Source organism: Osmerus mordax, chromosome 1, assembly GCF_038355195.1.
Source record: "Osmerus mordax isolate fOsmMor3 chromosome 1, fOsmMor3.pri, whole genome shotgun sequence".
Classification (NCBI taxonomy): Eukaryota; Metazoa; Chordata; class Actinopteri; order Osmeriformes; family Osmeridae; genus Osmerus; species Osmerus mordax.
In genome coordinates, this window is record NC_090050.1 from 11,609,804 (window position 1) to 11,631,845 (window position 22,042).

A 22,042-nucleotide genomic window follows, 5' to 3' on the forward strand; every position below is an offset into this window, starting at 1 on the left:
GTGGCGGCCGTGATTCACCCGGCAGCCGGTTCCATCTTGCTGAGAGTTGGGCTCCCGTGTCAGGAAGCTCCCGCCTGCCTGGACGCCCACCATCCTCACCTCACCTTGCCCCCCCCCCCCCCCCCCCCCCCCCCCCCCCCCCCCCGGTCCACCCCACCTACTCTCACGCTCACTCCCCTGCTCCAGCCCCGGGAGTGGGAACGGAGGATGTACGCTGGCAGGAGCCATTGGCAGCGGCGTAGCTGGGGGGCTGCCATACCACCCCCTGCTCTCCCACTCTCTGTGGGCTGAGGGAAGAGCCAGTCAAACACAGAGAAGAATCTAGAACTGGCACTGGAGCAGCTCTCTCTGGTGGGCCTTTGTACATGTAGTAACTGAGACTTCATCCATCTCTCTAGTCTGTCTCTCTCTGCCTCCCTCGCTCTCTTTATTTTCCCCCCACTCTCTCTACGCTTTCTATCTGTCTCCCTCGCACATTTTTCTCTTTCATCTACTCTGTCAATGCCTACAGGTGCACCTAGGTTATATTATAAAGAAATGGCTGCTTACGTCTTAGGTCCAGGGCTTCAGGCTTCCTGCTTTGCAAAGCTGATAATGGCAGCAGTTATCAAATGTGAATAGAGTGACTTAGCACCTTCCCACTGTGATATTGAGACCTGTTAGACACTGTCCTGAGATGCCGTTACTGTGCCAGACCTACGATGTTAAGACGGAATACTGTGAGGAGATGTTCCGATCTATAGGCCATCGATAATATCAGACTATATTTCAAGCAATATCGGTAATTTGTGTAAAAAAGAAAATTAAAAAGCCATGTATCTTGAGCTCCTGTTGTGAAGCTGATGGATAGATTATTGTGCTGGTCGAACAAGCATGGTCAGGTCTAATGGATTGCCAGTTCATTTAGAAAGCACTTTATAAGATGACAGTGAACTGACCTTAACATGGCTAAGTGCTATGATGATGAAGTCAGAAGATAGGCTTATGATGCGGCTGAACATAGGGGCGGTTCTTTTTCGTTTGGCCTTTCCATATTCCATCGAATATCTCGCCAACATACGGACTGAAGTCATCGCTCCCACAAACCAACCCTTCGTCCCCTGGGGCCGCTGGGAAACGTGGACTGTTTCTGCGGTGCGAGAACGGGGAGGGGAGGTGGGCGGGCGGCGTCAAAACCCCGGACCCTGCCCAGCCGCGTAGTTAAAGTTATGAACTGCAAGGAATTTGAGGCACTTAAAAAAAAATATATTAAAAAAAAAAACGGGAAAGCTCATTAGCTGCCTCCCGGGGCCCGTCGAGGGTCCAGAGTTCAGGGCCCGCGGGGACCTTGCATCACGACTCCAACGCCAGCCAGCCAGCCTGGATGGTGAGAGAAAGGAGACCTGCCTTGTTTTGGTTGTATCATTTAATGTGTGTGTGTGTTCCCAGTCAGTCACCGGGACTGTGTGTCCATTAGACGGCAGCCTGTCAGTGTGAGCCAGTGTAAGATGATGGTACCAGTAAAGCAACCTGCTGGGACCAGAGCTTGTCAGTGTCCATTCCACTTATTAGTAGGATCAGTCACTGAGCTGACCCCAGGTTCTGTATAATGAACCTCAGCCTGGCCTTAGAGTGTATGGATGATCATAACCTCAGACCCGGCCTTCACAGAGACGGAGGGAGGGAGAGAGGGAGGGAGGGAGGAGGTAAGGGGAGATGAGGAAGACAAAGCGTGGGAGGAATGGGTAGAGGGTAGACGAGAGGAACGAGAGGCTGATCAGGGGGAGGGGGCGAGGCGCTGAGCCATGATGAATTCCTGCATGCTATAAATAGAGGCTAGTCCTTGGAATCTGCCTTTAACTCTGAATCTGCCTCTGCTAAATCCTCTTGAGCTGGGTCAGACCGCCTCCTGCTGCCTCTGACCTCGCACAGGCTACCGCACACTACGTCGCGAGCGCATACACACACGTACGCACAAGCATACGCACGCACAGCAGCATGAGTACACACACACACACACACGAGCCCACAAACGCGCTCTCTCTTCCTCTTTGTTTCTCTCATAAATGCTGGTAAGAAACATGAATGATAAAACGGCAACACAAAAAAGGTTTAGCATGCGTGTCCCGAGTCCATGTGCATCTCTTTGATCTGTCTACCCCTGGCATTCCTCCATTTTGTTGGACTTCATTAAGTCATAATAATAATAAGCCATAATTGTGCTAGCTAGCAGCTAATCTATCTCCCGGTGCACCAGCCTCCTGCTAATGTGTCAGCTGTGTTTTCTCTCACTGCTGCTGCGCCCAGACTTCTCTTGCTCTGGAAAGAGGGAGAGGGAAAGAGGGAGCATGGGGGGAAAGAGAGGGGGGGGGGAGAGAGAGATGGGATGGGTTGAGGATAGCTCAGCGGTAGAGCATTTGACCGCAGATCAAGAGGTTAAAATCCCTTCCTTTGGATAAAAGCATCTGTTGAATGAATACATCATCGGAGAGAGACCGACAGTAGAAGAGCCAGTAGAAAACCCTTCCGGCGCTATCTGGACAAACATCCGTCAGACCGTAACCCTTGACCTCCATGGTCAGGGTTCCACTTGTGTAGAGGACACCTGGGCTGGGGTCTAGCGTCTGTCACCTCAGCGGTCCAGCTAGCTACAGCTGTTTAGCGCGGCTTTCTCTGTCATGGAACCCTCAGAACCACGAGCCAGAAGTCTCCTGCTGCACTCTCTGGCTGCACTGTTGTTTGTCGCTTTGGATCAAAGCGCCTGCTGAATAAATCAAATGAAAGTGACAGAGGATGCTAAACGTGGGGTTCCACCTGGTTCCCGGTTGAGCCTGTGTGTGCGGTTGGCTCCGGCCTGCGGAGGCTCCAGTTCTGTGGGAGGCAGACGGGAGGAGAGGGGCGTCTCTGGTGACTGTCGTGTCGATGGTGTCAGCGCGCCTGCTAATCGCCGCTAGAACAAGTCGAGGCTGCCGTCGCCTACTTTCATCGCTGTGTCGATCCTTGCTCTTGTCCTCCGTGGTAATTACTTAACCCCCGCCACCCTGCCTCACCCGTCACTCACTCACACCCAGAACATAGCATGCAGAGAGAAGCTCTATAACCTTGTATCCACATTGACCGGATAATATCAGAGAGAGTCTTGTATCGATGGAAGTCACCATCTCTGTTGTTTTGATAACCTGTCAGATTTCCCACCTGATATGACAAACAAACTAACTAAGCCTTGCCATTCTTCCCGGACTATGTGAGAACCTGAAGGTGGACAGCGGCCGTCGCGTAGGCGGAGGACAGGGTCCAGACCAGCTGGTTAATCACCTTGACAGTGGCAGCTACCTGCTTCCAATCCAGTATGGCTTCGCGAACTGACCTTTTCTACAAAAACCGCCAGTTGCTCAATTCATCTGGAGTGTCTCAAATCTAAACTAGGAGTCAGTGTGGCATAGTTGTCGCCGTCTTTCGAAATCTAAGGCCTTTGACACGTGTTGTGTCCTCTTCAGCGGATAATAATACCCCTTGACGGATGAGCGCTGCTTTGCTCAGTGCTAAGTTGACGTTGCAGGAGGGAAAGTGTCTGGGAGTGACATTGGATCTCTCAGGCCACGGCGTCCTCAGTGGGGTTAACACTCTGAGACCCAGGCGGGGAGGGGGAGCGGAGAGATCGAGATAGGCTGTGAGGAAGGAGAGGTATTGAGGGGAAACGTAAGAGAGAGGACTAAAAAACATAGATGACAGTAAAGAGAGAGGGGAGACAGAGTGAGCAAGAGAGAGACATAGCGAGGGAGACACTGAGAAAGTGGGCATAGAGAGAGACACTGAGAGAGCGGCAAAGAGAGAGACACTGAGAGAGCGGCAAAGAAAGAGACACTGAGAGAGAGACGTAGCGAGAGAGAGAGACGTAGCGAGAGAGACACAGAGAGAGACGTAGCGAGAGAGAGAGAGACACAGAGAGAGAGACGTAGCCAGAGAGAGACACAGAGAGAGACACAGAGAGAGACATAGCGAGAGAGACATAGCGAGAGAGACATAGCGAGAGAGACATAGCGAGAGAGACATAGCGAGAGAGACATAGCGAGAGAGACATAGCGAGAGAGACCGAGAGAGAGAGACCGAGAGAGAGAGACCGAGAGAGAGAGACCGAGAGACTGAGAGACGTAGCGAGAGAGAGAGACGTAGCGAGAGAGAGAGACGTAGCGAGAGAGAGAGGACGGAGAGAGAGAGACCGGAGAGAGAGAGACGGAGAGAGAGAGACGGAGAGAGAGAGACGTAGAGAGAGAGACACACAGAGAGAGACAGACACACAGAGAGAGACAGACATAGCGAGAGAGGGAGACACACAGAGAGAGACATAGCGAGAGAGAGAGACACTGAGAGACATAGCGAGAGAGAGAGACGTTGCGAGATAGAGAGACACTGAGAAAGAGACGTAGCGAGAGAGACACTGAGAGAGAGACAGAGAGGCGGGGAAGGAGGGACAGTGACACAGCTATGGCAGTGAAGTGGAACCTCGTGATGGATGAGATGCCAAAGATGGCTGCTCATTCAGCCTTCCCAGTCCACCCACAAACTGACAGACAGACAGACTGACTGACTCTCTCTCCAGCCATCATCAGGGGGTCAGGGGCTAATGACAGATCACTACAGACCTGGACCCCGCACACAAACATCCCTCCTATAATTGCTCATTAGTCAATGGTCACCGCTCTCTTCATTTTTACATTGTTCTCATCCTTCTAGGTGGTAAACACTACCGCTAAGCAACTTAAGGAAATCAATGATCAAAAGCCTGTGTTTCCTCAAACCACCTGACAGGATCGTGTCACCTCCAGCTGGGGGCTGAACAGTAGGTACCCGGATCTACTTTCACACACAGAGACCCAAATCGTACAGGAGTCATATCGAATGAAACACGCGAGTCGTTCTGTCCGCTGTGCTGTTGAGCTAGAAATCCCACGCCAGGCCTGGCCTGTGTTCAGCGTGCCGTGTGGGTTTCAACCAGCCCTACTCAACCCCTCACCTTCGCCCTCCCAGCAGGCCTCCAGGCCACAGCCTCTCTGAACAGCTTAATTGGCTGAGAATTATCCCATTAGCGTGGACGTGGGGGGGAGTCCGGCCTCCCCTGACCAGGGCTAGCTTTGATTAGTGGGTCAGCCAGGGCTGGCAGTTCTGCATGAACCTGCCTAATGGGGCACTTTAGGAGGCTGCCTCGGCAACAGGGCCAAGTCTGCCACACCCCCTGGAAGTGGTTTGGTGTCTGAAGGTGCTGACTGCCTATCTGTCACACACAGACAGTCCTCAGTCCTGACTGACTTGGTGTTTCACCATCCTGTCAGACCATTTCACTCTCCTCTACACAACATGAAAGCCACAGAATGATAATGGCTCCATTCAATCGGATGCTGAGTTTTGTCAATCTTAAGAACAGAACAAATAATGGAATGCTTTGGGTTTTGTCCCTGTGCACATCGTCATCATTTTGCTCTGAGCCTGAATGTGTGTGTGTTTTTAACTGTCAACTGATGAATGTTGGTGCTGCCAACAACGCTGGACGAGTGAATACAATACATACAGCAGGTTGGTGTGCTCATGGGTCCTGTTTTATGGTACGGAAATAATCTGCATAACGTTTGCGTGGACATGCGGGCAGTTGAAAGGGCAACGCTTTTGTCTGCCAGTCGTCCTGGCGCAAGCCGTCCTATTTGTAAACAGAGCTACAGTATTCCTCCTTTTCCTGTCATGTCCTGTTCCTCTCCTCCTCTCCCTGAGGGGGGCCAGGTCAGCTGGAGGACAACACCTGCTCCTCACTGCTCCTCCTGGGTCCAGAGGACCACCACGCCCACCCTGAGAGAGAGCACGAGAGAGAGAGAGGGGGAGGAGAGAGGGGGGAGAGAGGGAAATCCATTTGACTGTAGCCAGCCTGATGCCTCTCGTCTCCGATGGACAGTCTGCATGTTGATGCTCAGTGTTCTGGCAGGCTTATTTGTCCGCCTCATTGAAGAACTTTCCTCCTGCCTTTGTCTCCTCCAGCCAGCTTCCAGCTGGTGCTCAGAACGAAGCACAGAGAATGAGTCGCTTTCAGGCGGTACACTTACGTCCTGTATAGTTGACCCGTTTATCATATTTGACCCGTGCCAATGTCGAGTTAGGCCGGTTGGCCATGTAGTGTCTGTCTATTGTGTGGCATTGAGCAATTATTTTCTGGATGAGGGTTACTATAACAACCCTCTTGTGATCGTTCCCCACTGGGTGTATGTCCACCGGTTCTCTGAACGCAGTCTGACTTCCATCACTGACAGCAGGTCAGAGGGCCCTGATTGTGTCTATTCAGATCATCCACTTACTGGAGCCATCACCATTACTATGAGGGTCCTTTCCTCCTCCTCTCCTCCTCTCTTGGCTTTTCTCTCCTCCTCTCCTCCCTTCTTGTCTCCTTTCCTCTTAACTCCTCTTGTCTCCTTTCCTCTTGTCTCCTTTTCCTCTTGTCTCCTCCTCTCGTCTCCTCTTCTCTTTCTCCTACTGTCCTCGTCGTTTCCCTCTCCTCTTATACCTTTCCTCTTGTCTCCTCTCCTCTTGCATCCTCTCCTCTGTCGTATACAGTAAGTGAGGTATGCTAGGTTGTCGGCTGCCCTTTGACAGTGTGCGCGCGTGCCTGCGTGCACCGCTCTCAGCCCTAGACTCTGAAGGGCCGCCATTAAAAGATGCTTCAGACAAGTCTCTTAGATGCGTAGTCACTGGTGGTGACCTCTTGTCTTACCATCACAGGAGGAGTATTTTCACCAACAGTCTTTTACATGCCGCTCCGAGCTGCTCAACAGTTTCCTCAAATGCCGCATTCAAGTCTGTAACCTTGGATGCGCCCTGAAAAGATTTTGTATTTATTTTTAAATATATATTTGTCTTTTTTTTGTTTTTCTTTCTTTCTTACGGCACCATCCTCCTCCATTCAAGGTTGTTCTATAGAGCATCAAAATAGATGAAGAAGCGTGTTTGCGTGTGTGTGTGTGCATGCCCCTGTGATCAGAACCCTTCTGAGGTAGTCGCAGACTCTACCCTCCTCCCTCCAGGGCCCTGGGAGGGTCCTTGGTGCAGGATGCATGAACCCTCTCAGAGCCACTCCGAGGCCTGGTTCAGCCCGGCCTGTCTACAGCAGACCTCCATACAGAGCTACTGCTACACAACACAACACACTGCTCGCTACACAACACAACACACTGCTGCTTACACAACACACTGCTGCTACACAACACACTGCTGCTACACAACACACTGCTGCTACACAACACAACACGTCGCCCTCCTCCATGCCCCCCTCCTCCACGTCCCCCTCCTCCACGCCCCCTCCTCCACGCCCCCCTCCTCCACGTCCCCCTCCTCCACGCCCCCCTCCACGTCGCCCTCCTCCACGCCACCCTCCTCCACGCCCCCCTCCTCCACGTCCCCCTCCTCCACGCCCCCCCTCCTCCACGCCCCCCTCCTCCACGTCCCCCTCCTCCACGCCCCCCTCCTCACGCCCCCCTCCTCCACGTCCCCCTCCTCCACGCCCCCCTCCTCCACGTTGCCCTCCTCCACGCCCCCCTCCTCCACGCCCCCCTCCTCCACTCCTGTGCGCGTGGCCTTAATTGCTTTCGTAATGTCAAACATGTTAAATATGTGTGAAATAGGAGTTTAATTGAAACAGTTTGGAGGATGTGATTTCCCTGTGGTGTGTTCTGCCTGTGTGGAGGGCCAGTGTTTGGCTGTGATCAGCGCTCCACCTCACCAACACACACCTCACCATAGGTGGAGACACACCTACAGGCTGCTCTTTCACTACTGGAGGAGGAGCCAGAACTCGGTCTGGTCTGGTCTGGTCTGGTTTAGTCTGGTCTGGTCTGGTCTTATCTGGTCTGTTCTGGTCTGGACAGCTGGGGTACAGTAGTTTGGACCTCAGGTCTTCTCTGCATGTGAATGGAGGGCCTGGGAGAGGGAGAGCCCGTGGTTTCGGCTAATAGTTTTTATTTTTTTATATATATTTATTAGGATTTTCACCTTGGCATGCGTTTTGCTGCAGCAAGCAAACGGTTCATGTTTTATTTAACCAACATAGGAGCGGGTAAAGATCAGAGAGGGAGAGGTTTAAAAGCGAGCGTGCCAAACACTGCGCCTGGATGCCAAGGGAGCCCGATCAGATGCCTTTGAAGCCTGTACATAAAAAATAAAAAAGTAATAATAATTCAAGTTGAAAAGCGTTGCAGTTGCCATCATATTTTTTTTTTTTACAATTTTAAGTTTGGGTTTCAGGTCTCCTCTGTATGTGAGAGAATAGTTCTGTGTGTGTGTGTGTGTGTGTGTCACTGACTACTTGGGCCTTGTTGTGTGTGTTTCTCAATATAAGTGGGGTTGAGAGAGAAAATAGGGTGTTTTGGGGGGTTGAAGTAGAGAGAGGGTATGTACAGTATTCTACGTGTGTGTGTTTACAGTGTGTGTTGCGGCATAGTGTGTGGTTGAGGATAGTGTGTGCGTGTGTGTTTACAGTGTGTGTTGAGGATAGTGTGTGTGTGGTGTTTACGGTGTGTGTTGAGGATGGGCCTCATCCTGTGTCTTATCAGGAGGTCTCCTTCAGTCAGTCCCAGCAGCCTCATCTCAGAGGCCTCGGGGTCAGTGCTCTTCACACCGCTAACGGGATCAAAGCAGGACTGGGATTGCGCCTGGTCAGGCTGTGGTTGAGCAGTGAGTTGGTTTCCTGTGTGTTGAGAGGAAGGACATTAAGTGGAGAGAGAGAGAGTGTGTGAGAGAGGAAGTGTGTGTGAGACAGTGTGTCAGTGAGGGTTTGTGTGTGTGTGTGTGTGTGTGTGTGTGTGTGTGTGTGTGTGTGTGTGTGTGTGTGTGTGTGGTGTGTGTGTGTGTGTGTGTGTGTGTGTGTGTGTGTGTGTGTGTGTGTGTGTGTGTGTGTGTGTGTGTGTGTGTGTGTGTGTGTGAGAAAGAGTGTCGGTGTGTGTGTGTGTGAGAGAGAGAGAGAGAAAGTGTCAGTGTGTTGTGTGTGTGTGTGTGGGAAAGAGTGTCGGTGTGTGGGGTGTGTGTGTGTGTGAAAGAGTGTCGGTGTGTGGGTGTGTGAGAGAGAGAGAGAAAGTGTCAGTGTGTTGTGTGTGTGTGTGGGAGAGAGAGAGAGAAAGTGTGTGTGAGAGAGAGAGAGAGTGAGAGTGTGTGTGTGTTTTTGTTTGTGTGTGAGAGAGAGAGAGGAGTATGAGAGAGTGTCAGTGTGTGTTGTGTGAGTGACGAGTTGTGAGAGAGAGAGAGTCAGTGTGTGTTGTGTGAGTGAGAGTGTGAGAGAGAGAGAGAGAGAGAGTCAGTGTGTGTTGTGTTGAGTGAGAGTGTCAGTGTGAGTGTCAGTGTGTGTGTGTGAGAGAGACGAACAGTGGCCGCATCATGTTCACTGTGAGTGTAGTAGGAGTAGTCCCCCCACACATCCTCCACACATGCCACAAAATAGACAGTGTAGGTGCTAGATTCCTGAGCCCCGGACTGGAGGTCTATCCTGATGAGGTGTGTATGTGTTTTGTGTGTCTTGTGTGTGTGTGTGCGCGCGTGTATGTCTGTGTGTGCGCGCGGCCTGTGGGTGCGGCCAATGTGTGTGTGTTATGTGCGTGTTGTGTGTGTGTTTGTGTGCGCGCGCCGTGTATGTCCGTGTGTGTGCTGTTTGACACCGGGGGTCACACACACACAGCACACGCACAGTCAGCTCCATCAGAAGAGGTCTGCTGCAGAGGCAGGTGGATCATGTGGGAGACCCAAGGTTGACCTCTGGTACGGTCACATAACAATTTGAATGTACTCTTACAAAAGCAGCTTATTTTTTTATTTTTTTTTGTGCATGGTTGTAGTACCTTGATTCCCAACTGGGCTCTATCCTGTCTGTTCTTTCTTTCTCTCTCCTTCCATATCTCACCCCCTCTTCATGTCTCTCTTCTTCAATGTCTCTTGCTCAATCTCTCCCTCTCTCTTTTCTTTCCGCCCTTCTCTCCACCTTCCCCTTCTCCTCCTCCTCCCGTCCTTAGGAGGGGATCTCTCACTCAGTAGAGCAGAGTAGAGCTCTGCAAAGCAGAATAGAGGGGCTAGCTCTACTGGCAGTGGTCCCCCCTGCAGCAGCAGGTTAGTACAAGGTCACCTCAGCCCTCATCTGCTTTGTCTGCAGTTAGGAGTACCTCTCTCTCTCTCTCTCTCTCTCTCTCTCTCTCTCTCGTCTCTCTCTCTTCTCTCTCTCTCTCCTCTCTCTCTCTGTCTCTCTTTCTCTCTCTGTGTCTCTCTCTCTCTCTCTCTGCTGCCAGACTGGTGATGTGAAGTGGCAGTTGTGCATGTTCCAGGTTGTTGAGCACCATTGGAGGCTGCTATCTAAAGGCCGTGTTCAGTGACCTCTAGCCAGCTCCTTTATACTTAATGGGGTTTATTTTTGATTTTTTCCTTTCCTTCTCTCTACCCCCCCATAAAGAAATGGCTTGAATAGGAAGTGGATCTACTTTGTGTCAGGTCCTTGTTTGAACTAGACCAAGGTCATCCAGTCCTGGCTTCATTGTATGACTGCACCACCTTGGAGTAGGAGTAGCGAGGTCCTGGGCCAGGGTTGGGCTGGCTGTGGGAACCTGGGGAATGTTCTTTGTTTCTGGGCTGATAACTGTTGCACCACTTCCGCAAAGGATGAAGGATGAACCGATATTTCATCACATCATTCGGACAATATTCACATCATCTTCTCAAATCGTATCGTACGCCCCTCAGACGGATCCATCCCTCTACAGAGCCGCCGCCTTGTTGGAGCAACAACAGCTGGGAGCCCGGCTCTGACCAGGGCCGCTTGTTTACCCCACACAGGACGCGGTCGGAGCAAACATGTCGATCGCGATGACGCAAATCCCCGCTTCGTTTAATCCAGGGAGCGCCATTTGCACTTTAATCCGTCCCGGGCCGCGCCTCAGTGTGACGGTTGAGACGAGGTCTCCACAGAAACGACGTACCAACAACTCCTCCACAGTTTGTAGAAGCTGTTGCCCCCCGCCATGGCGCTTTAGCAAGCTAGTCAGAGCTAGCATTGTAATAGCCAGATGCTGAAGCACACAATACCAGGTAGGCCTTAGTGATGTAACACCTGTGTGTGTGTGTGTTTGTGTGTATCCCACCCATGGAGCAAGTGCATCCCTCTAGGTCCCCTGGGTGGCGCCCCCCCATGTCCCTGGCATGCTGTGAGGAGCGGGGACTGGGCCTGTCCCTTCTGCTCACTATGATCGTCTGACACAAGGGAGCGCCGAGGTCAGCGCGACCTACTTTTCCCTCCGGATGCCCTTCTGCTGTGGAGCTGCAACTACCCTTCTACCACTGTGTCGGCGGAGTGTGTGTGGGGGGGAGAGTGTGTGTGTGTCGAGGAGGGTCACAGGGCGGGGTTGCTTACGCCTTCACTGCTGTCCTAGTGTGTTAAATCACCACATTCGTCAGGACAGTAGTCAGGAGACACGTTGCGGTGTGGTTTGGAGGCGGCCGGCGCGCCCACACACACACACACACACACACTCACACAGTGATGGGTTTGAAGTGCGCTGTGGGGGTTGCAGGTACATGCAGCACTTGGGCTGGCCCCCTGCAGAGGGCTCTGGCTGACTCACTCTGAACGCGCCCCCCCCCCTCCCGCCCTCCCCCCCTCTTCCCTTGTTCACACTCGTTGACCCCAGCTACCAACCCCCCCCACACCCCCCCCCCCACCCCCACCCCCACCCCCCCCCCCACACACACACACATATACCCCTCCCAAGTCCGCCTCACATCCTGTCATATGATTCGACTTCCTTTGTGACTTCTTGTCGGCCAAAGAGGGAGGCTGACAAGACCACAGTGATTCAAACCTGGTCATGATCTTGGAGGTGTCAGACTTAACCGCACAGACACGCGCAGCAGGGGGGTGATTCAAACCTGGAGCCCCGTTGCTAGGCACTCCTCTACCAGTCACAAGCAGCGCTCCCTTCCTCTCTCTCTCTCTCTCTCCATCACCCTGTCTTTCGCTCCCTCTCTTTTTCTTCCTCCCTATCTCACCCTCTCCCTCCCTCGCCCTCTCTTGTCTCGCTCAGTTAATGTTACATTCAGATGTCCACTCGGCTGGCACATTCCCGCTAAGTCACTGTTAATTGGGGGGGAGTTTGGGGGATTTTGACTTGCCGTCTCTCTCGCCCGGCCCCCCCGAGCTGACGCTGTGATCTCTAAAACGCGGCGGGAGTTGCTGTCATCACATCCTCCGCGGCGTGGCGCCTCCGCGGCCGTGTCACAACACCTCCCTTCCCTGGGCATCGCCCCCGTCTCCCACGGCGGACCCCCCGAGGCCTGCTGGTTTCACACCAGTGACGTGTGTGTGTGTGTGCGTGTGTGTGTGCGCGCGCGCACGGGTGTGTGCATGCGTGTGTGAGTCCCAGATTGGAGAGCATGTTTAAAGAATGCAGCGTGTCGTTGAGGAGACGGGAGAGAAGGAGGGGAGAGGTGGAGGAAAGGAGAGGAGGAAAAGGAGGTGGAAGAGGAAACAAGCAGAGAGTAGAGGAGAGTAGAGGAGAGTAGAGGAGAGTAGAGGAGAGTAGAGGAGAGTAGAGGAGAAGAGAGGAGAAGGGAGGAGAAGGGAGGAGAGGAGAAGAGGGGAAAGAAGAGGAGAGGAGGTTCATAAAAACTGAATGTGTACTGCTGTGGCAGCGGGCGCAGGGCAGGGTGTAGAGTAGACTTAATGGCTGTATCAATGATTTAGCCCTGTGAGAAGGCTCTAATGTAGTGAAGACACACTCCTGTGGAAGCACCATACTGTAGTACACACACACACACACACAAAGGCCCTCTGAGCACATAGAGGGATGGTTCTACTTGAACTTAAGTGCTTACGGCTGTTTGACACTGACAGGTCTACAGTATACTGTCCCTCTGCAGAGGTTATGCCTTGCCCTCAGAGCCATTGTATGTTCTCTAAACGGATGCTGTCTCAGCCTCTTGTCACCATGCAGTATGCATGGGCAGCACCGCGATGGGCTCCAGCAGCCTGCCTCTGATGTTTGCCGGCCTGACACGGAAGTCTCTCTTTATCTGTCTCTGTGTGTGTGTGTGTGTGTGCTTGTTAGTGTGCCTGTCTGTGAGTGCACATGTGCATGTTTTTGTGTGTGGGTGCGTGTGGGTAGGTGTGTGTGGGCGCGTGTTTATGGGTAAGTGTGCGCGCCCGCGTGGGTACGGGTAGGTGTGTGTGTGTGTGTGAGAGAGATGTGAGTCCACTCAGCCTGCAGTTGGCCCATCTCCAACTGACTCCAGGGCTACAAGGCTGAATGTAATAAACCAGGCCTGCGTTCCATTCCAGGAAGTTGTTGATTTATTGGATGTATGAAGGGGAGTGAACGAAGGCTCACGGGGGGGGGGGGAAGACGACCCATTCCTGGAGCAAGACCCAGCTCAGGGGGTACCACTCGACTCCACCTCCCTCCACAGCCCTCATGACAGCTCCAGACCCTCGGCCCCCATCAGTCACCTTCAGGCAGGCTGCTCCATCCTCCTAACCCACCTCCCCAAGAGCCTGATGGAACGGTCATTAAAGCCATCGTCACCTCAGCTGCCCCCCCCGTCCCAGTGTGGCACGCGGTCTAGCTGTCCTCCTCCCCTCGGCGTCTCTCGCTTCCCGTTGCTCGTGTTTTGGGGCTCCACTCGGGGACGTGGGCCAAGCCTGCCTGCTGAACACAGCTTCCTGACTGCTGGGTCTCACCAGTGAGCAGCTATCTGGAGTCCAATATCAGAGTGGTTCCACGGTGGTTAATGAGGTTGTTGATCCATCACCACTAACCCTGCTTTCTCTCTCTCTCTCTCTCTCTTTCTCCCCCCATCCCCTCTCTCTCTCTCTCTCTCTCTCTCTCTCTCTCTCTCTCTCTCTCTCTCTCTCTCTCTCTCTCTCTCTCTCTCTCTCTCTCTCTCTCTCTCTCTCTCCCTCTCCCCCTCCTGCTATCTCTTCCCACAGAACTCAATACGGCACAATCTGTCATTGAACAAGTGTTTTCTCAAAGTGCCTCGCTCCAAAGATGACCCGGGAAAGGTAAGACCCCTCTTTTCGATTCAAACTCTTTCAAAGTTGCACTTAGACAAAAGGTTTTTAGTTTAAAAAAACTCTACAAAAGCCAGATTCTCAAAGACATACTGAAGAAATAGTCTGACAGTCTGGGAATAGCATGTTTCTAAACCCATCATGAACCTTCCACCGTCACGAGGTTATCCAATCCAAATCTCTTCTTTTTAAGAGGTCAGACTGATGGTGAAGGAGCCATAAACTGAAATCGTCTGATTGAAATCGTCGCCAGCATTCCAAACAACACCGATAATAGTGATCATCTCCTCCTCCTCTTCTGCCTCTCTCCTCTTCTCCTATGTCCTCCTCTCCTATCACAGTTTTTCCAGTCAGATTTTAGTCATTCGTGCTACTAGTTCCCTGGTTAATTATTCACATGATGTGTGTTGGGCCCTTTTTATTCAAATGTATATATTATGGACGGAATATGTAATAATGGCCTAACTATATGTAACCTAGATTTCCTTCTTGAACGTTTAGTGTGTGTGTGTGCATGCGTGCATCTGTGTTAGTGCTTGCATAGTTGCCTAAGCATGCGTGCACACCACCACACACACTCACACAAACACACACACACACAGAGACATGAGGAGCTCCGTGTAGCCGTGTAGAGGATGGGGACTGAATGCTAATTTCATGTTTTGCTGTAATCCTCTGATATTGACACTCCTGGGAGCTGCTCCACTAAATACAAAATAATCTATTGCTGTATGGATTCCATTCCAGATGCATGGCCAACACGCTCGCATCCTTAATGTTTCATTTGGAATTTCCCCCCCACCCCCCCGAACCCCCCCACCCCCCGCCCCGAAAGACAACTTCAAAGAGACGCGAGCGGCTCTTGATACGTTGCATCAATATTGTAATGTGGCGGGAGCGCGAGACCTGCTGCCTGGCTGAGATAGGGAGGCAGAGTGAGAGGCATGTCCGGCTCCCTGAGATGGAGGCAGAGATGAGGAGGGGGGGTGAGCCTACAGTATGTATTATTACCCTCCCCCCCCTACCCCCGCCTAGGTGAGGGGCCAGAGGAACCCAGAGATAGCGAGTCCCGTGGCCAATCCGTCGTTGAGTCGACAGGCCGCTCTCTGACCCTCAGGACATGGGGGGGGGGGGGGGGATTTGACGATATCCTGTCAATTCTTTTTTTTACCACTCTGGAAAAGTATCTGCTGCAAACACGCCGTTTAGGTGGTGAGGCTTGTGTCAGGGAGCAGACTATGTCATTCCAGCGAGGCCTGTTTGGGGTTACAACACTGTGGCCTCGACCAGTCGGCCTTTTGTGTTTGAACTGATTACAATACTAGGGACAGAGGACTTTCATTTGTCATTTCATTTGTTTTATACTGTAGGCCACACACACACACACACACCAGGCAGTCTTTACAGTACCAGTATAATGCAGTGTATTTATTGGTGAATAATTTAACAGCCCTTTATATGGGTTTGTTTTTTTCCAGGCGGGTCTCTGGGGGCCTAGTGGGGAGATGCAGCCTACCCTACCCCCCCCCCCCCGCCCCCGCCCCACTCCCACCGCCCCCTCCTCTCCCAAGGGGCTTGGCTTGAAGATTTTTTGCCTAATTAAAATCTCCTCCACCCAGCCAGCTCTCCTCCAGCAGGCTGCTGTGCTCTACCGGTACCGGTACCGCAGCTCCTGATTGAAACGGTTAATCATCCTGTCCGTTGTCTCCGCCACCAGCCTGACCTTTCTCCCGGTACCGGTACGGTAGAATCCCCTAGACCAGTATTATCATCGCCTGATTACGGCCTTGTTATCTCTGTCAGAGATTACAGTAAAACTAAGAAATGTCCCTGTGAGAGAATTACAGTTTTTTTTTTTTTTTGCTTCTTTTGTTCTCGTGAGATTCTTTTTTTTTTTTTTACGCTTCATTTGTTGAGAAATTCCTCCTCAGAGGAATATGTTCATTAACCTCAAGCCTTGAACATTTTAAATAATTGTTAATATAAATAATAATGCTACAGCTTCGTACAGATTCAGCACATAACTGTTTTTGCTCTGAACCAGAGTAGGATGCTACACACTGTACATGCATACGGCGCTAGTCTGAGCTGAAACGTTTCTTAAGAAACTCAGGAGCAGCGTTGCTTGGTGTGCGGCCAGTTTGGTCTGCAATAGCAGACAAGGCCTGACATGAGAGCGTCTGACCTCCCGTTCAGACTGAAATTATCAATTATTCCCTCTGCTAAGGAGTCATTTTAAAGGTCCTGATCTCACTTTCTCCTGACAATTGAGATGCTATCTCTCGGTAAAGAAAATAAAAATGAAATATTTTTGACGAGAGAGAGAGAAAAGAAAAGGGTCTTGCCGGTTATAAGACCTTAGGGTGAGAATCTAATTTTAACAACTGTAAGCAGTGTTGCTTTTGGCTTGCGGCGTGGAACTCGCCATTGAAAAATAAATTAAATGGGGGGGCCGAATGCGGAGATAAATAATGGATTTCTCGAGGTGGTGGAGAGGAATATAGTGGAGGACTGTAGCAGGAGGTAGGTATCTCCAGCCCCAGAGCCAGAACCACTGGTCTCTCCTTGATTACGTCTCCTCATACCTGAGCTTAAAGACAACCCTGCTGCCTCATACCCCAGGATACAGCGCTGGCTGGCTGGCTGGTTGACTGGCTGGTAGGCTTGCTGACGGACTGGCTGGCTGGCTGACTGGCAGTTCTGCTTTAAGGCTGAGTGACTTGTCACAGGCTGACTGACTGACTGACAATGCGTTTAAGCAGCTTGTCTCGGTCTTTTGCTCGGTGTGTGGATGTGAATATGAATTAGTGTCGTGGTTTTAAAGTGGGGATGTCTTAATAAACAGCATCGGAATTGAGAACAGAGGTGGTTCTCCTCCCTCCAACATGGCTGCTGCTGCACTGTGTGTAGGGGAGCCCCTGGGTCTGTGTTCTTGTCATTGTATGGAGTTATAACTCACTCTCCCGCTTTATCTCTCTCTCTCTCTCTCTCTCTCTCTCTCTCTCTCTCTCTCTCTCTCTCTCTCTCTCTCTCTCTCTCAGGGCTCCTACTGGGCCATAGACACCAACCCAAAGGAGGACACCTTACCCACCCGGCCAAAGAAGAGGCCGCGCTCCGGAGAAAGGGTCAGTCTCTCCGTCTGTCTGCGCTCAGAATCAACCTCTACCTTCTCTACCTGCCTTTCTTTTGGTTGCTCTCTCTTTCTCTCTTTCTTTCTTTCTTTCTTTCTATTGTCTCCTATTTCCTCTATGTTACCCTCTGTATCCCTCAGCCACTCTCTCACACATACACACACACACACACACACACAAGTCACGTCCGCTCTCAGTGGGAGGTTCTTTATGTAACATCGTCTCAGTGTGTCTGGTTCAGCCTGTCTTGTAGTTGGCTCCTTATTAATAAACCAGGCCCCCGGCAACCATTACATACATTGCAGTTTGCAGTCTTCTTTTTTTTTTGTGAACAAACATCAATTAATGCAGATCTGCGCGCGGGGTTATTCTGAGCAGGAGCTTTTGTCTTTAATTATGTATGAGCCCTGTCCAGTGTAATGTACAGCCTCATAGCTTTAGTGAGCCACTCAGATTGACCTGGCTCTGGGGCTTAGCAGGTCTGCCTGTCTGTCTGTTTATGCTGTCTGTCTGTCTGTCTGTCTGTCTGTCTATCCTCTTTCTTTGTATGTCTGTTGCTGTTCCTCTATCTCAGGGGTGGGGAACCTTTTTTCTGCCAAGGGCCATTTGGATATTTATAAAATCATTCGGGGGCCGTACAGAATTATCAACTTAAAAATGTGCCTGCTATATTTGGTAAAACATTTAATTAACTCACCTCTAATGTGATGGCTGGAACTGCTTCTCTTTGGTGAGGTTTGTGATGTTAGCTGGCACGGATGCAGCCTGCTTTGACAAAGGGTGCATCGAACATTTCTTGGGGGGTATCATGATTATGGAAAGGGATCGTATAATTTTTTATATTGCTACTATTTTTGAGACTGCTTATCGATCTGAGTGTTAATCAGGCGCGGAGCCATACGTTGTAAACATTCGGGGCTTAGCCCAAACCAACAACGTATTCTGGGTTTGATTTGCTGGAAAGGAATTCCAGACTTAATGCGAGCACGCGAGCAAAAATTTTTGGTACATTGGTACGCAACGCTGCGCGCCTCCACGGTCCTCATCCACATCTTAAAATAGTGCTGCTGCCAACGAATAATGCACCTAATAATATGGTTCCTGCAGTGCCATGGCGGGCCGGACCAAATGATTTCCGGACGTTCCCCACCCCTGCTCCATCTGTTCCCTGTCTTTGTCCTCCTGTGTAGCATGTCGGCTCGTCAGACAGACATGTTTTGTGTGTGCGCGGCCGAAATGCATCCATGTAACTACCAGTTGAAATGCCCCATGTCAAACATGTGGCGTGTTCGTCTCCATGAACACACTGCTCCTTGTCTGTGAGCGTCTGCTTGGCTCCTTCTAGACTCCAGACCTGAAAGCTCATTTGTGTTCATTGTCATGAATCTAATGTGATATTGTTGCGGGCCAATCTTCTTACAGTAAGCAGTTTTATGGAGACAGGCTTCCCGGAGCTATCTGCCCTAACACACACACATAGTTAGTGTGTGTGTGCGTGTGTGTGTGTGTGTGTTTAGGGGGTTGCTCTCCACCCTCCTTGGAAATATTTTATACAGTGTGTGACCTAAATAAATGTTGCAAATGTAAATCATTATTGTGTCTCATCAGAGGAGCTGGTATGCTTTCCTTCCGACATACATGACAGATATGGATCCCAGGGCCCTTCCCTAGCTGCAAATTGAGCGATGATTTCAAAATGTGTGTGTGTGTGAGAGGTGATGGGAGTGATTCACTGTGTGTGTGTCTCCCCTGCAGGCTTCCACACCATACAGCCTGGAGTCAGAGTCTCTGGGGATGGACTGTATGATATCTGGAAGTGCCTCGCCAACGCTGGCTATCAACACTGTGACTAACAAGGTGAGACAGGACGATAGCACCCAGCACAGACCATGCCTACCATGCACTAACCTGGCTGGCTGGCTGTCTGACTGGTTGGTTGGTTGGTTGGTTGGTTGGTTGGATGACTGGTTGTTCAGTAACCCCACATTGTTCACCTTCTCCATAGTCCTTCATTCATCACTTCACCCTCACATTTCTTCTCCAACCACCCACATATGCCCCCCCCCCCCCCCCCCCCCCCACACACACACGCACACCACCCCCCTCCCCCATGAGAGCAACACTTTAGAACGATACACACACCACCTCCATAACCTCTGCCCTCTCAACCTGTTGCCTCTCCAGACACATGCCAAACACACAGCTGCACCGCACCACTGGAGCCAAGCCTCCATGCTGGCTTACACACACACACACACACACACACACACACACACACACACACAGACACACACACACACACACACACACACACCAACACAGCATCAGCTGCTGTGCTCTCACTCATCAACTGAACCACACTCTCTATAATGACTAGCCTTGCTGTATACAGCACCATGTTCGCTATGCTCTCTGTGTGCTTACAGTTAACCATAGTGACACCTTGACACGCGCTGCTTTGTACAGCAGGAGCGGTTAACCCTCCTGGTGAAACTGCGTGCGTGCGTGTGTGTGTGTGTGTGTCATGTACACACACACACACACACGCACGCAGTTTGAGTGGGTGCGAAGCCTTCCATGAATGGAAAGGGGCCGTACGGGAGCGAGGGAGTGCAGACTGTTGGCTCTAAGTGTGTTGCTCTCACTCAGAAATGTAAATGGGCTTTTTAACCTGTAGCCCTCTCCTCCGGGCCCACCAGGGCCTGCTCTCTGGAGGACTGTTAAAAAGCCTGCAAGTCTCTTATTCATTTACCGCACGCATAGAGAGAAAAGAAATAGGCCGGTTTAATATTAACTGGGGTGTGTGGAGAACAGGGGTGAAGGGGTTTTGCCAGCGTGTGTGTGCGTGTGTGTGTGTGCGTGCGTGCGTGTGTGTGCGTGTGCGTGTGTGTGTGTGTGATTGGGAGAAAGAGTCTGAGGGGGTAAGGAAAAGGAGAAAGTCAAAGAGTGAAAAGGCATTCAAATCTTTGTGAAGGAAGTCATGTGATTAAATACTGTACTTGGGGGTATTTGATGTCTTAGGCCACAGGAAAATGTAATCTGGATTTCCTGGAGTATACTGTACAGCACATGCATTAGCTTCTCATTTGCGTTCCACTGAACAGAAGCATGGAGCTCTCATAGCAGACATCCATTAACCATAGCTATCTGACTAATATCACACCGGTCGAATAGACCTACTGATTGATGAGTTTGTACAAAAACAAAATAGATAATCAATATGCCCATATTTTGATTTGTGGGACGGGAATGAATAACAGGGATTTTTGTCACAACATCGGTTGTGACAAGGACAGCAGTTCCGAAGACAGTTGATAGCAGCTACGAGTATTGAACCAATCCTGCTCTGAAAATAGACAAATGAAAAATGGGCTTTGTTCATCCCTGCTGTGCTCAGCCCCAAACTCTCACTTTGCTGTTTGAAAGCAGAGAACACAAAGCTGGTAAGATGGTGGAGGACATCCTCCTCCCGTTTAACACTGTTACTATATAGAATCACTACCTTCTGATTATCGTACAGCTCATAGACTATCTTCTCAACCTTTTGGCCTCAGGCAAGGATGTGGTGTGCGTGTATTTTGTGAACGTACCTATGTTTGTTTGTTTGTGTGTGTGCTTGTAAGGCAGCGTGTCTACAGGTAATAGAGTTGTGTGTGTGTAAAGGAATGTTTTCAGAAGTGTCTTTTGTTCTCCTGATTGTAAACATGTTCCTTGCTGTGGTAAAGTGAGGTGAACAGCAGCAGATCTGCACTCCTCCGAGAGCTTGTTTCTCTCCCTGTTCCACTGTCAACACAGAGCAGGCCACGCCTCTGACAGCACACTGTAGCACAGGAAACCCCACTCTCTCTCTCTCTCTCTCTCTCTCTCTCTCTCTCTCTCTCTCTCTCTCTCTCTCTCTCTCTCTCTCTCTCTGTCTCTCTGTCTGTCTGTCTGTCTTTCTCTCTCTCTCTCTCTCTCTCTGTCTCTCTCTCTTTCTCTCTCTCTGTCTCTGTCTCTGTCTGTCTGTCTCTCTCTTTCTCTCTCTCTCTCTGTCTCTCTCTCTCTCTGTCACTCGCTCACTTGCTCTCTTCCTCTTTTTTTCTTTCTCTCTCACTGTCAGGGCTGCACATGTAAAAACCTCGACGCACTCTGACACTTCTCAAATTCTTTTTCTCTCTTTCTCTCTCCCTTCGCTCATTCTTTCTTCTTTCTTTTGTTCTCTCACCTCTTTTCTTGTTCAGTATCAACTAATTTTTTTTCCCGCCAAGACCTGACCATGTCCATGAATGAGAGCTGGGTGGCGGTAGGCAGCAGCCAGTAGGGACTCCTGGGTAGCGTGCTTGCTGAGGAAGTCTTATGCCTTTTTCTCCCCCTCATCCTTCGCTCTTCCTCTCGCTCCCGTGCGAAGGGGGGATCGCACGCCCCGCCGGCTGCCATTGTAGGAGGCACCTGGGCCGATCTCTCTTTTGATTTCATAATCCATCCCTCCTGCTCCAGATTAGTCTCACATGTAAGACACCTCTGGCTTTCTGCTTAATTCGAAGCTAAGAATAGAAGCCTGAATGGCTGGCTGGCTGGCTCGCTAGCAAACAGCACAACGTCCCACATCACACAATGTGGTTACCAGGGTGTGCACAAGCTCCTGCCTGTGTCAGCATGCTCTGTGTTTGTTTGTATGTGTCTGTGTGTGTGTGTGGGCGTCTCACCTCTGAGGGCCGTCTGTGTCAACCACAAAGCGTCAAGTTTTTTTTTTTTCGTTTTGAGAACCATACCACTTCATGGACAAGGATGGTAAATACACACAGTGGTTTCAAGTTTAAAAAGCCATCTTCCTGACTTAAACACATCACATGTGTATTTGCGCAGCTGCGCGCTGTACTTG

General features: G+C 50.9%; 1 protein-coding gene across 3 annotated transcripts in view; it reads left to right on the forward strand.

Annotated features, from left to right (window-relative positions):
* foxj3 (forkhead box J3) overlaps positions 1 to 22,042 on the forward strand; it is a 68,961-nt gene that overhangs the window by 34,992 nt on the left and 11,927 nt on the right. For all 3 annotated transcript variants that reach the window (XM_067246209.1, XM_067246217.1, XM_067246226.1), the window contains exons 3-5: positions 13,967 to 14,041; positions 17,092 to 17,175; positions 18,937 to 19,038. In XM_067246209.1, the coding sequence (XP_067102310.1) occupies positions 13,967 to 14,041; positions 17,092 to 17,175; positions 18,937 to 19,038 (261 nt within the window). The remainder of the gene's footprint in view (positions 1 to 13,966; positions 14,042 to 17,091; positions 17,176 to 18,936; positions 19,039 to 22,042) is intronic.